This window comes from Pinus tabuliformis, chromosome 1_2, assembly GCF_031772625.1.
Source record: "Pinus tabuliformis cultivar Carrire ecotype Pingquan chromosome 1_2, CPIR1, whole genome shotgun sequence".
Classification (NCBI taxonomy): Eukaryota; Viridiplantae; Streptophyta; class Pinopsida; order Pinales; family Pinaceae; genus Pinus; species Pinus tabuliformis.
The window spans coordinates 591,643,459-591,657,358 of NC_142298.1; the positions used below are offsets into that span (position 1 = coordinate 591,643,459).

The following is a 13,900-nucleotide window of genomic DNA, read 5'->3' on the forward strand; positions in this document are numbered from 1 at the left end:
TAATATTTTAATATAAAGAAAATAATTAATCAAAAGGAAATTTTAATGAAATGAATATCTAAAAATAAAAATAAAAATAATATTCACGTCACCTAAATATTCAAAACAATTAATAAAATCAATATAATAATATAATAAAATAAAAATAATATTTGGTTCAAACTTAAATAATTAAAAGAATTAATTCTAAAAACCTAAAAACAATAACAATAATAATAATAATAATAAGAAATGGTCAATTTTAAATAATTGAAACAATTAATTCTAAAAACTTAAAAATAAATAATAATAATAATTAATTAATTAATTAACTGAATAAATAAATCAATAATGACAAAATTAATTAATCGTTTATTAGTAGTCAAGATAAAAATATAAATAAATAATTAAAATTAAGAAATTATATATATATATATATATATATATATATATATATATATATATATATAAACTTAAGAAGAAATGGTAGGGATCCAACCACTGTTAATTTTCCAGCCATTGTCTCTATGCAGATTGCTTGGCCTCCTTTCAATTTCTATAGCTTTCCGAAACTTACGATAATGGAAATGATCTATCTTAGCAATGACTCATGCGTCTTCAATGCAAATGTGGTGTTTTGACTCTTCTGCATGTTCTACTAATGTTGAGGAGTAGGTCCTCCCATGTTTGATGTTTGTTGCATGTTCCTGAATCTTTTGATTTGAACAGTTTATTTTACCAACATAGGGTGTTCCACATGAACAAGGGATTACATAAACACCTTTCGTATTCTTAGGGTCCACCGGGTATTTTACAGGTCTTAGGGAACTTTGAATAGTGTTAAGGGGCCAAAAGGTTGAGGAAACCTTGTGCTTTCTTAGGATCCTTGCAATCTTGTCAGTGTTCCCTTGTATAAAAGGAAGGTGTACAACAGAAAACCAATCATTGGGTTCTTTTTTAATCTTGGAACCCTTGCCAGCCTTAAGGAAAGCCCTAAGACATTGGAGCTTATTATAACCATTATTTTTTAAAACCTTGAGGATATTTGTTTTCTCATCTTCAAGATGACTTTCATCAGAAACTCTAAATGCACGAGTGGCTAAAGTGTTGAGAACACCCAACTTTTGAGCAGGGAAATGATGGGACTTAACATTAAGATATTGCTCCGTGTGAGTTTTCTTCTAAAAGACCTGGTGTGAGAATGATCCATTGTCCTTCTTTGAAATAAGGACGTCAAGAAAAGGAAGGCTCCCATTGATTTCACATTCCATAGTAAAATTTATGGAGCGAGACTAATTATTAAGATCATGGAGAAAGAGATCCAACTTATCCGACCTTGATTTCACAAATCTCTTCCAAAGCTTTGGTTTGTATTGAGATGAGGACAAAGATTTGGATTAAAATTCCTCTATGAACAGATTAGATATGACGGGGGAGAGGGATGAGCCCATGGCAACACCACTCGTTTGTTCATAGAATTCCCCTTCAAAGTTGAAGAAAGTAGAGGTAAGACAAATCTCAACCAATTTATAAATATCAAGATCTGTGATACGGTTGATGACCTCAATGGACTCATCGATGGGGATATTAGTGTAAAGGGAGACTACGTTGAAACTCACAAGAAAATCCCCAAGCTCAAACCTTGTACCCTTTGACTCATTGACAAACGATGAAGATTCTTTGACAAAGGACTTTGTAAGACCAACAAGGGTTTTAGATTTTGGGCTAAATCTCTTTTGGAGATTGAATGATGTTTGTTTGTTATTAAGAGGTAGTTTCAAGATGTTGTGCTCGTTATCTCCAAAAGAGAATGGTTAACTAGGTATGTTGTTGGTGTTTCCTTGATCATAGCACAATGATTTATTCAAGTTAATAGTTTGACTTGTCTATTTTATGTGATATTATTATTGGTTTGCAAAAGGAAAAGCAATTACTAAGCCAAGTTAGTGACTAGAAGGTTTAGGAAGATTTAAGGTGGCATTGGAGCCCTTCTTTCATTGCTGGTTGTATTAGCGAGTTTTTCCCCCTCTTCATATTTTTTTTTTGATTTGTTTCTCTTCATTTTATATTATTCCCCCAAATAGATAGATTGACAAACATCTTGTTGATTTATCAAAACAATTATATATCTTTATTATTTTATATGCTTATATATGTTTTGTCTTTCATTATCATTTATAAATATTCAAAACTCATTGAGCTATCCAAGGAAACACTTAGTTTCCCTCCTCACTCCTCCCAAGCAATTGGAAACCCTCTAAAATCCCAATTTTATGCAAAGGCATAACAAGGTAGCAGAAAAAACATCCAAACAACCATTGCAAAACATACAAATTTGCATTTATTTACTTATTTCACAGTGGCCAAATTTCAATGATTAAGAGTAGATAATAATTTTACATTTTTCACACAACTACAATTTATGTATTTGCAAAATATTTTAACCATATAACCAAAAAATAAGTTGACATCTCTTTGCATGTGGTTGTTGTATACCTTGCAAAGAAATTTGATTTCATTTCTTTGGGTTCTTATTAAAGTTTCATTCTTATTTTTATTATAAATCTATAGCACTGATAACCTAATCCTAGTAAGTTTGATGGAAGGGAAGTCTAACAATTTTCTAATTGATGTGTTATGTAGTCTCTTGCCTTCAACTTGGGCTTTAATGATGTTACAAATATATAGTAAAAATAAGGCTTGAACTTGAGTTACCACTGTGTTCTAAATTTATAATAAAAACAAGAAAGCATGTGACAATTAAGTAGATGATTGTTGGACTTCCATCAAATTCACTAAGGCTAATGAAAAGCCTAATTAGGAGAGCTCATCATTATTGTTTTAATTTATCGCTTTGATTAATCATCTCAATTTCAACTTGCTTCCCATGTAGGGGCTTGCACAAAAAAATATAAAAGAAAACTTTACACAAAGACACAAATAAAACACACAAAAAAATCCAAAAGCGTTTTAATTTAGCACTTATTATTTCATCTAAAAAATTATTTTATAACGAGAGGAGAATTGGGTGAAAATGGAGGAAATGGCTAAAATTTACTTTGTAGCATACACTGTCAAGGTCGAGCTCAACACAGCAATCTTTGATGGTGAGGAGATTGGTGACCTCTAGTGTTAGATCCCTATAAAACTAGTGTAACCCATTATTATTATTTTTGTTCCCATGTAATCCCCATATTGTTATTATTGTGCCCCATAGAAGCCCACTATTGTTACTATTGTGCCCTTACATTATTATTGTTATGTAGGCTCTAATTATATTGTGACCCCTTAGACTCCTATATATAGAAAGGAGTTATTTTCATTTGTATCATCCAAGAATTGTTCATTTATGTAATGTAAAGGAGGTTTCCCTCTCGAAGAGGATAATTTTTAAGTCGTTGATTTATCTATTTGTGAGTTGGTAGCATAACATTTGATATCAGAGCTTTGGATTCTATGGTTTCGCTGCTTCAAACATATCCTCGTGGAAATTTTGCTATAATTTTTTTTTATGAAACTTTAGATGTGAAATTACAACCACATGGAGCCGAAATCTTGCTGAACTTCTTGTACGAATTTCATATCTTAACAGGCAATATTTTTGGATATATGATCCAAGGAAGTTAGGGTTTTTGCAGGTTCCATAATTCCATCTAAAACAGGTGACCTAGGGACGATCGTCATAACTTTCTCTCTGAGCATGGGATTTGAATTTCATAAAAGACAATGTAAATAGGATGGAATTTGGTTTTTTTGGTATAATTTTCAGGGCTGAAGGTTGAAATAGTGACACGTGGCAATCTGTACAAGTTCTCTCTATTGAACCAGTTTATAATCAAGACATCGTGGGAGATTCGGCATAACTCTTTCTTGAAGAGTCCAATATTGGTCTGACTTGTTGGGTTGGAAATAAGACTCAAAGGGATACTACAAGACGAAATTTCAGATCTTGTAGATTCACAATTACATAAATACACTACTTGTAATATCTATCTCCTAAAAATCAAGAAAAATGTGTGTAATTTTTAAATTTTGCATAACTTTTGTTTGAAAAATAAGTTTGAAGTGATTTAAAGGGCATAGTGAAGCATAGATATCATTGTTTGATTTCAAAATTCCTTGAAACAAAAAAATGGGTACACCTAGTAAGCAACCAGAAAGCCCTTCTATGACGCATGAAGAAGAAGAAGAAATGCAACATGATATGTCAAAATTGCAAGATCAAGTGCAACAAATTTCACTTTCACAATGCGTGACCAAAAATGAACCGGAAGCTAATATGGATGGTTTGAAATATGACATGGAAGAAATGATGAATGTAAAGATGGAATATTTTAAGGATGGTTTAAAAACAGATTTGAAAAGGGACCTAGAAGCTTTGAACGAAGCTTTGACAAAATTTCTACAAGAAACGCTTCCTAGTGGTGATAAGCTACTCCACGAATATCATGATGAGGATAAAAGGAATACAAATAATGCTTTTAGAGACTCATATAGTTCATTTAAGGCAAACCACATTCTAAAGATCGATATGAGGAAGTTTTATGGCAAGGATCCAATGACATGGATACTATGTATGGAGCAATTATTTGATCTACATAATGTGTTAAACACAAAAAAGGTACGCATTGCATCTTTATATTTAGAACAAAATCAGTTTGCATGGCATTGATGGATATTTTATCGTAAACCACTTGTCACTTGGTCAATTTTTATGAAGGAAATGATAGCACATTATGAGGATACAAAGAGAAAGACCTTCTTTAGCCAATTGATAAATCTCAAACAAAAGGGTTCAATGGCGAAGCACATTGAGGACTTCCAAAAAGTGTATATATGGGTAAACGATATTCCAGAGGAGCATAGGATTTGTGTCTTCATAAGGAATTTAAAGGATAACATCCAACATGAGGTTCTCCCTTAGGAACCTGATTCACTAGAGAAGGAGTTTAGGGTGGAAAGAAAAGTTGAAAGCAAAATTATGGAATCAAGGAAGTCTACCACTCACAACTACAAAGATGTAAGTGTTACTCTTAGCCTTCCATAACCTACAAGGTTGACACCACAAGAATTGTAAGAGAAAAGAGAAAAAGGGATTTTTTATAGTTGTGATAGCAAATAAACTAAAGGCCATAAGTGCGTTGAGAAGAAATTATTTTACATAGATTGTGAAGAGGAGGAAGAAAAGGAACAAGAAACATCAAAAGAAGAGGATATACACTAGGAACCAACCCCAGATAAAGAAGAAATGAATGCTACCATATATTGTAATGCACTGGCAGGACTTACCAATCCTCAAGTTCTCAAGATAGAAGGACAAATAAAAAAGAAAAAGGTAATAATGTTGATTGATTCGGGTAGTACCCATAATTTTATTCATTGTAAGATAGCCAAGGAATTGAATTGATTCCTATATCCAACACGAGAGTGTCAAGTGATGGTTGCAAATGGAGGAACTATAAATTTTTTCTAGAAAGTGCCATAATATCAAGCCAACCATGGGGGAATATGTATTTAATAGTCCAATGCTTTCCATTCGAATGGGTGGTGTTGATGTCGTACTAGGAGTCCAATGGTTACGTACAATAGCTTTTAATTTTCAAGAACTTTTCTTCAATTTTTTTTGGGAAGGAAAGGAAATTGAATTAAGGGGTATCACAGGGAAACCAGGAAAGGTAATCATCTCTAATGGCATGCCAAAGCTTCTAAAGAAAGAACAAAGGGGTGTAATTGCATAATTATGCTCACTGGAGGTTTAAACATCGAAAGCATCTATTTCTCCAGATCTCCAAAAAGTTTTGGAAAATCATTCCAAGTTATTTGAGACTCCCAAATTCCTCCCACCTATTCGTGATCATGATCATGTTATTCATTTGATTCCAGGAATTGTTCCTCCAAACATGAGGCCTTACAGATATCCATGTGCCCAAAAGAGTGAAATTGAATGTATGGTTGCAGAAATGATAGAGGTTGGTATAAGTCAACCTAGTCGACATTATTTCTCTGCTCTAGTAGTATTGGTGCACAAGAAGGATGAATCATGGTGCATGTGCCCGGATTATAGGGAGCTCAACAAACTCACTATTAAAGATAAATTTCCCATTCTTGTCATTGATGAATTGTTGAATGCATTACATGGAGCAATTTACTTCACCAAGTTGGATCTTCATTCGGGATATCATCAAATTAGAATGAAGGCTAAAGATATTCCCAAAACAACATTTATAACTCATGAGTGTCATTATGAATTTTTGGCCATGCCTTTTGGCCTTACCAATGCACCTTCCACATTTCAAGGTTTGATGAATTCCATTTTAAAACCCTTCCTCATAAAATTGTCTTAGTATTTTTTGATGATATACTAATCTACAACATGTCTTGGAAGGATCATGTTTAACACGTTGATAGGTGCTCAAACTATTGTAGGAGAAACAATTATATTCAAAAACATCCAAATGTTTCTTTGGAGTACAGGAGGTGGAATATTTGGGTCATATTGTACCGCATGAGGGTGTTAAGGTAGACCTTAACAAAATTAAGGCCAATAAGGAATGGAAAAATCCCACAACCATAAAGCATCTTCAAGAATTTCTCGGGTTGACAGGATATTATCACAAGTTTGTTAAGAATTATGGGAGAATATCAGCACCTCTAACAACATTACTGAAAAAAGATGCATTTTCTTTGACTCCAGAAGAAACTAAGGCCTTTGAACATTTTAAAGAGGCAATGTCTCAAGCATCAGTCTTAGCTACTCCAGACTTCACAAAAACCTTTATTGTGGAATGTGATACCTCAGGAAATGAAATTGGTGTTGTCTAAATGAAAGAAGGAAGACCCATTGCTTTTGAAAGTCGTCCAATCAAAGGAAAATATTTACACAAACCTATTTATGAGAAGGAAATGTTGGCAATACTACATGCACTAAATCAATGGAGACCTTACCTAATGGTAAGACACTACAAGGTAAAAACAGATCATGATAGCCTTAAATATTTTTTGGAACAAAGATTATCTTTAGAAGAGCAACAAAAATTGGTTACAAAGATGTTGGGTTATGACTTTGAAATCGTCTACAAAAAAGGGAAGCAAAATGTTGTTGCAGATACACGCTCAAGAAAGGATGAGGATGTGGAAGCATTTCTTTGTGCTATTTCTATTATCCAACCAGATTGGATAATTAAAGCAAGGGATGAATAGAATAATGATGAAGAAGGGTGGACACTCATTCAAAAGTTCTAGCAAGATCCTAGTACATCTGATACATTTAGCTGGAAAAATGATTCATTATGGTACAAAGATCGTTTATATCTTTGTAAGAATTCCAAACTCAAACAAAATATTCTTTTGGAATTGCACACCTCTCCATTATGAGGGCACTCAGGATTTTTAAAAACTTACAACAGGGTCAAGAAGGAAATTTTTTGGGATGGACTTAAATCTGATATTTAAAATTTTGTGGCAAAATGTTTGGTTTTCCAACAAAACAAAGTTGAGACAATTAAGACCCCAAGTTTGTTACAACCTTTATCCATTCCATGTCAACATTGGCAGGAGGTCTCAATGGATTTTATCATAGGTTTACCCAAGTTCGAAGGAAAGAGTATCATCATGGTAATAACTGATAGACTTACCAAGTATGCATACTTTTGTGCCTTATCTCATCAATTAAAGCCAGTATAGTTGTTATTTTATCTACAGAAACAATTCAAAAGTTGCATGGAAACCCAAAGATTATTGTAAGCGACAGAGATCCCATTTTCACTGGAAATTTTTGGATGGAATTATTTTTTTGTGGGTACTCAATTATCTCATAACTCATCTTATCATCCTCAATCTAATGGGAAAACTGAGATAGTGAACAAATGTTTGGAAGGATATCTTTGTTGTTTTGTATATGTTAAACAAACACAATGGTTCAAGTGGTTGCCTCTGGCTGAATGGTGGTATAACACTTCCTTCCATACTGCAGCAAAAATGACCCCATTTATGGCACTTTATCGATATCATCCATCATCCATCACACCTTATTTAAGAGAAATTTCTAAGGTTCAAGTAGTGGAAGATCACATCGAGCATCAACAAGTTCTCCAACTCTTAAAGGATAACCTCACTTTGACACATAATCAAATGAAACAACAAGTCAATTAGCATCGTAGCAAAAGAATTTTTGATGTAGATGACTGGGTATTTTTACAGCTACAACCATACAAACAAATGTCCCTCAAGCAAGATAAGAAGGATAATAAATTATCACCAAAGTATTATGGTCCTTACAAGGTGTTGCAAAAGATTGGTACTATGGCATACAAATTGGAGCTTCTCGCATCTTCCCAAGTGCATCGAGTTTTCCATGTTTCACGCTTAAAGAAGGTTATAGGTGACAAACTCCTAGTTCAAACAATATTTCCAAAACTTGACAAGGAAGGAAAAATCATATTGGAACTTGAAGCAGTCACACAAACAAGAACTTGAAAGCTACGAAATCCATGAATTTTAGAATATCTCATCAAGTGGAAGAATTTACCCGCTGAAGATTCCACATGGGAGGATGAAAATTTTATACATAAGCATTCAAAACTACTCAAGTTTTGAGGAAAACAGTTTTTTGAAGGAGAGGGGCATGTTAGGTCCCTATAATACTAGTGTAGCCGCTTATTTTTATTGTTAGTGTAACCCCCTTATTGTTATTTTTGTGCCCAAGTAGTCCCCATATTGTTATTATTGTGCCCCATAGAAGCCCACTATTGTTAGTGTTATGCCCCTACATTATTATTGTTATGTAGGATATGATTATATTGTGATCCCTTAGACTCCTATATATAGAAAGGAGGTTTTTTCATTTGTATCATCCAAGAATTATTCATTATGTAATGTAAAGGATATTTCCCCCTCGAAGAGGATAATTTTTAAGTCCTTGATCTATCTATTTATGAGTTGGTGGCATAACATTTAGAAAAGGTTGGATTTTCACAGAAGAGAAACCTTGAGGTTTTCTCCCTTTTGGAAAACACAATAGGGCTACGGCTTTGTTATATGTATTTGGTCAGCAAGGTTTGTTGAGACACCACTCCGTAGTAGGCCTTAGGACACGATTTGGATCCAAGTCTTTTTTATTGGTGGCGGGTCATCTCTGCCAGTATTGCAATCTCTTATGAGGGGGAGATTAGTGAGTTGTGTCAATGTTTCATAGTTCATAACAGCGCGGATTCATATCTTTTCCCTTTTTCTGAAAATGTTATTGTGATACAGCTTTGGTCTGTGGATTTTGTTAGTGAGAGTTGTCGAAACATCACTCTGCAGTAGACCCCCATAATTTTTGTGGTTCCAAGCCGAATTCATACATGCAATCTGGATCCAAGTCTTTTTTCTTGGAGGCAAGTTCACTCTTTTCATATCAAAGCTCAGGTAATGTCTCGACCGTGTATGTGGACAAAACTTGGATATGATTTCCATGATCAATGACTTTTCTGATCTTTTAGCAGTTAGATCTATCATTATTATCCAAATCTAGAGGAGAGACATGTAAAGAGGAGATTATAGTGCCTAGATCTATATTTGGAGGAGTTGTTGCAGGTCTTTGTCAAAACCCTTAGTGGTAAATCGACCCTGCAAGGGGTTTGGGGAACGGATATGGTGAAAGACCTGAAGCAGATTGTTCAAAATATCTCAAGTATACCATCATCCTTACAAATTCTTATTGTTGAAGGAATGGTGTTGCATTATGCGATTCATCTAGAAGATTATGGCATTCAAACAAACTTTACCATTATCCTAAACTTAAGGTTGCAAGGTGGAGCCCCAAGAGCGGGAATTCCACCTAGAACATCTTCTATTGGAAGGGGTCTGAGTTCGTTCAAGGACACATTGAGAGGGAAAGTTCCCACACCAGACAAACAATCCCCAAATTTGACAATACCAAGGCCTTACCTAGTAGAGAAGATGGAGAAAGCTCTAGATCTGTCAATAAAAATGACATAAGTGAGTGGTATTTTCATTGTTTTACAAGCCAAAGACATCATACGCTGATTTAATGGTTTTTGGCCCAAATATGAAGATCTATGTAAATGGATCTTCCTCAATTGGAATAAAAATTTTGATATTTACCTATGCACAAAAGGATTTTTTGTGGTCCGGTTTGACAATCATCAAGACTTGGAATATGTCACGAATGAAGGACTATGTTTTTGGGGAAGGGTGGGTCTCTTTGTAACTCCATGATTTCCAAGATTCAATGCCAATACAATGGTGGTTACGAAAATTCCAATATGGGTAAGGTTACATAATATCCCTCTTCCTTTCTGGCATCACCAAGTCCTAGAAGGCATTGGAAATTCTTTGGGTATATTTCTAAAGATGGGTTGATAAATAATGGACAAAGGTATTTTTACTTTTGCACGCATATGTGTGAAGATGGACTTAAGAAAAGGCCTTCAATATCGTGTCCATACGACTCACCAAGACTTCAGGTGGACAAAATGGTTAGATTTTGAAAATACTTCTTTCAAGTGTTGGACTTGCCATCAGATAGGGAACTTGCAGAAACATGCCCACAAGCAAAGAAAAGTTCAAAAAAGAAAAAAGGATGGAAATTTCTAGATATTTCCTCTTCTGATGATGAAGATGAAGAAATGGAAGAGAGCCAACAACAACTAAAGGCACAATATCAAGAAATTTCCCAAAAGGAAGAGGGAGAAGAGAAGCAGAAGGATCTGACCAAACACACAGAGAAACTCAACGACTTAGTGATGATCCAGACTCCTAGAAATCAACATGAGGAAAAGAGAAATAGCCAAGGAATAGGTGGAATAAAGTGAACGCGCATTTCTGAGAGTTCAGACTTAGACAAGTAAGTGCCAATAATAATATAAGGTGAAGAGCTGGAAATTGTTATGGCTACTCCATTTTCTGGGGTGTGGCACAAAGTTCAAAAGAAAAAAGGTTTAAAAAGAGAACTAATTTATCTGGGTAAATATTGTTTTTGGTAGCTTGGCTACAATTAGTGCTTGAAGCACATACAAATGGTATTTAGTACAGTATATGAATGCACTTGTGCTTCTACTTAGGTAACTCTTATTTTTACTAATAAAATTTTGTGATTTTTCCTTGGAGGAAGAAAAAAAATAATCTAAACATTTAGTTTAGATTTCCATTAAATTGCCCAATGGGGTGTAGTTTTGAAAGAAACATGTTGTTAGGACATACAGATGACTTGTTGTTATTTACTTCAAACATTCTTAATTTCTAAATACTTTCAATTAAAACAAGATAAAGCTCATCAAGGGCTTCTTGTAGATAATAATTTCCTTACTATTAAAAGTGTTAAAAATTTGCTAGACTTGATCTATTTTCTTGGAAAATTATTGGAAGTTATCATTAACTTAGTGTTAGTTTGAATGCTTAGGTAAGTCCAACTAAACTACCTCAAAAGAATATTGGGCATATTCTTTTTCACGTGTATCATTTTTCAATCGAAATGATTTTAAGATCTCAAAAGCACTAGTTATGAGAAGATACTCACTAATCCTTTAAACCGCATGGAGTACTCTTTACTTTCAAATATTTGACTAATTGGACTAAAAGGTGTTCAATTTAGTCTTTCCATAATGACTGATAATTAAACACCATAAACTAAAAGGTGTGAGTCTACTATAGAGGACCTTTAAAACATGATGATAAAGACTTGTTAAATAAAGTCTTGTAATGTGTGATGAAATCACATTAGTTAGGATATTAAATTTAAAGTAATAATAAAAGTGGTGGTTTATATACTTAGTACATGGCATATTAAAAAAAAAAACTATTAATGTATACAAGGACTCTATATGCTAATATAACAAGGGAGGTTCTGGGGCAGCAAGTCCCTGCCTTGAATGGGTTACTCAAGTGGGCTACTCAACTGAGCAGGGGCACAGGATACTCAGAAGGGGCCTAATCAAAAGGGCGCCTTCAGAAGATTTGCACAAAGGGGGAAAACTTGTCTCCCTGATTCGATAAGTAGTATAGAAGGTGAAAAATTCTCCCAAAGGGGTTTTAGTTTTGACCAACGGCGGTAAACGTAGAGTATCAAACAATGATTAGGCTAACAAATATAATTTATAAATTCACTACTAGCGAGTAGATAAAGACCCTATCATTTCAGTTAAAAAAAATTATGGATTTCACTTTCATTGCTCATATTGTGTTTCTTGGAACAGGTGATGATGGTACAGCCCAAGTCCAACAAAACATTGAGCAACTCTTTAAGGAATGGAAGGTAAATCATTAGGATACCTCAGTAAAAATAGTAAGTTCCAAAAATCTATCTTATAGATGAAATGAATATTTGAAGAAACAATGGCAGGAGCTGGAATAAATCTAAAAGAAATTAACCTAGAGTTTGATGGTCTCCATAGGCAACTTAAGAAGTATCTAAGTGATACTCAAAAGGATGTGGAGGAAGGTTTGGAATTGTAACTGAAGTAAAAAAAGTCCTAAATACAGTTTCTACCTAGGCTCTGGGAATGTTGGGGGTCGTATTGGCTAAATAGTACAAATGCTAGCTATATCACTTATGTGACATGAATACAAGTACATGTCAATTACTCCAACTATGATATCAGCTTGATAAATATGTATGAATCCCATTACTATGACATCAATATGTGTGATTCACTAATTAGTAAGGTGGAAAAAGGTACCAGAGGCTTAGGTGGAAGCAGGAGCAGGAGCAAGTCCAGTAGCAGGAGTATCATAGGCCTTACTGAGCATGCTAATAATAAAATGGGTAGGGATAAGGCTTAGTTAGGTTGATCTACCAGAAAAATTGAATTATTGTTGTTGAGAAAACTTGGCCGTTGTACTCCCTTTACAAAACCAAGATTGGAATTATAAAAGACATTCGAGAAAAACAATACTAATAATTAGTACATAAACATAATGTTCCTACATAAATGAAGTTCAAAAAAAAGAGATCAATGTATCAGGAAACAACATTTAACCTCTACAACTCTATAACAAACAACAATCATCTTAACATTTCAAACCAAGACCACCAGAAACCAAATTTCATGTTGCAACTCCTTTTTCTGGTATTTTACTTAGGCTTTTATTTGCAATAACAATCATAACTAGAACTCATCGATTTTGAGCAAATTTGAATTATTGTTACTGAGCAAACTTGGTGATTGTACTCCATTTACAAAACCAAGGCTGGAATTAGAAAAACTATTGTGACAAAGCTTAAGTCATTTTTTTCAAACTATGTGAAAAAGATTCTTCTCAAAAGTATATAACATGCAACTTTGTGACATTTTAACATGGTACAAGAGTTTAGACAATACCACTACAAAATTTTCTCATAGTTGATTTTCTAGACAAAATGACCTTAAATATACAAAACTACAGTAGATGGGGAATGTTTGTGTTATTGATATTGGGAATAAATAGCCCTAGGTAATTAGGACTTTTGTTCAATAAGGAGAAGAAATTTTAGATTACATAAGAAATTCTAGTGGCATTGTGAAGAATCTATTTTAAGCATCAAATAGTAATATAGCATAATGTTTTCTCAACCAGTATGAATGATATGTTACCTTGGATAAAAAAACTAGAAACGCATATATAACTATGGGGAATTATTCAAAGGAATCTCAAAATATTGCCTATAACACTCTTTTAGGTGTTAAATTTTAATTTATCAATGACTCAAGTATGCCTTGTTTTGCTTGAGCACATATGCTAGATTATGCATCTTTTTTGTAAAATATTTTATTTTCCTATTACTTATGAGAGTAACTTTGAGAATGTTCTAGAGGGCCATATGTTAAAGATTCTAGCTATCAAGACACATATGTTTTAAAGCCAAATATTCTGGCTATTCTGGCCCCTGGTTCTCTAATATGGGCAGCATCTCCTAATGGCACTAATGAAGCCAATTATC

General features: G+C 33.8%; 1 protein-coding gene across 1 annotated transcript in view; it reads left to right on the forward strand.

Annotated features, from left to right (window-relative positions):
• The window catches only part of LOC149207040 (zinc finger CCCH domain-containing protein 18-like), a 55,524-nt gene that overhangs the window by 22,233 nt on the left and 19,391 nt on the right, over window positions 1–13,900 (forward strand). The window contains exon 2 of the mRNA XM_089397898.1: window positions 12,177–12,235. Coding sequence (XP_089254024.1) covers window positions 12,177–12,235 — 59 coding nt within the window. The remainder of the gene's footprint in view (window positions 1–12,176; window positions 12,236–13,900) is intronic.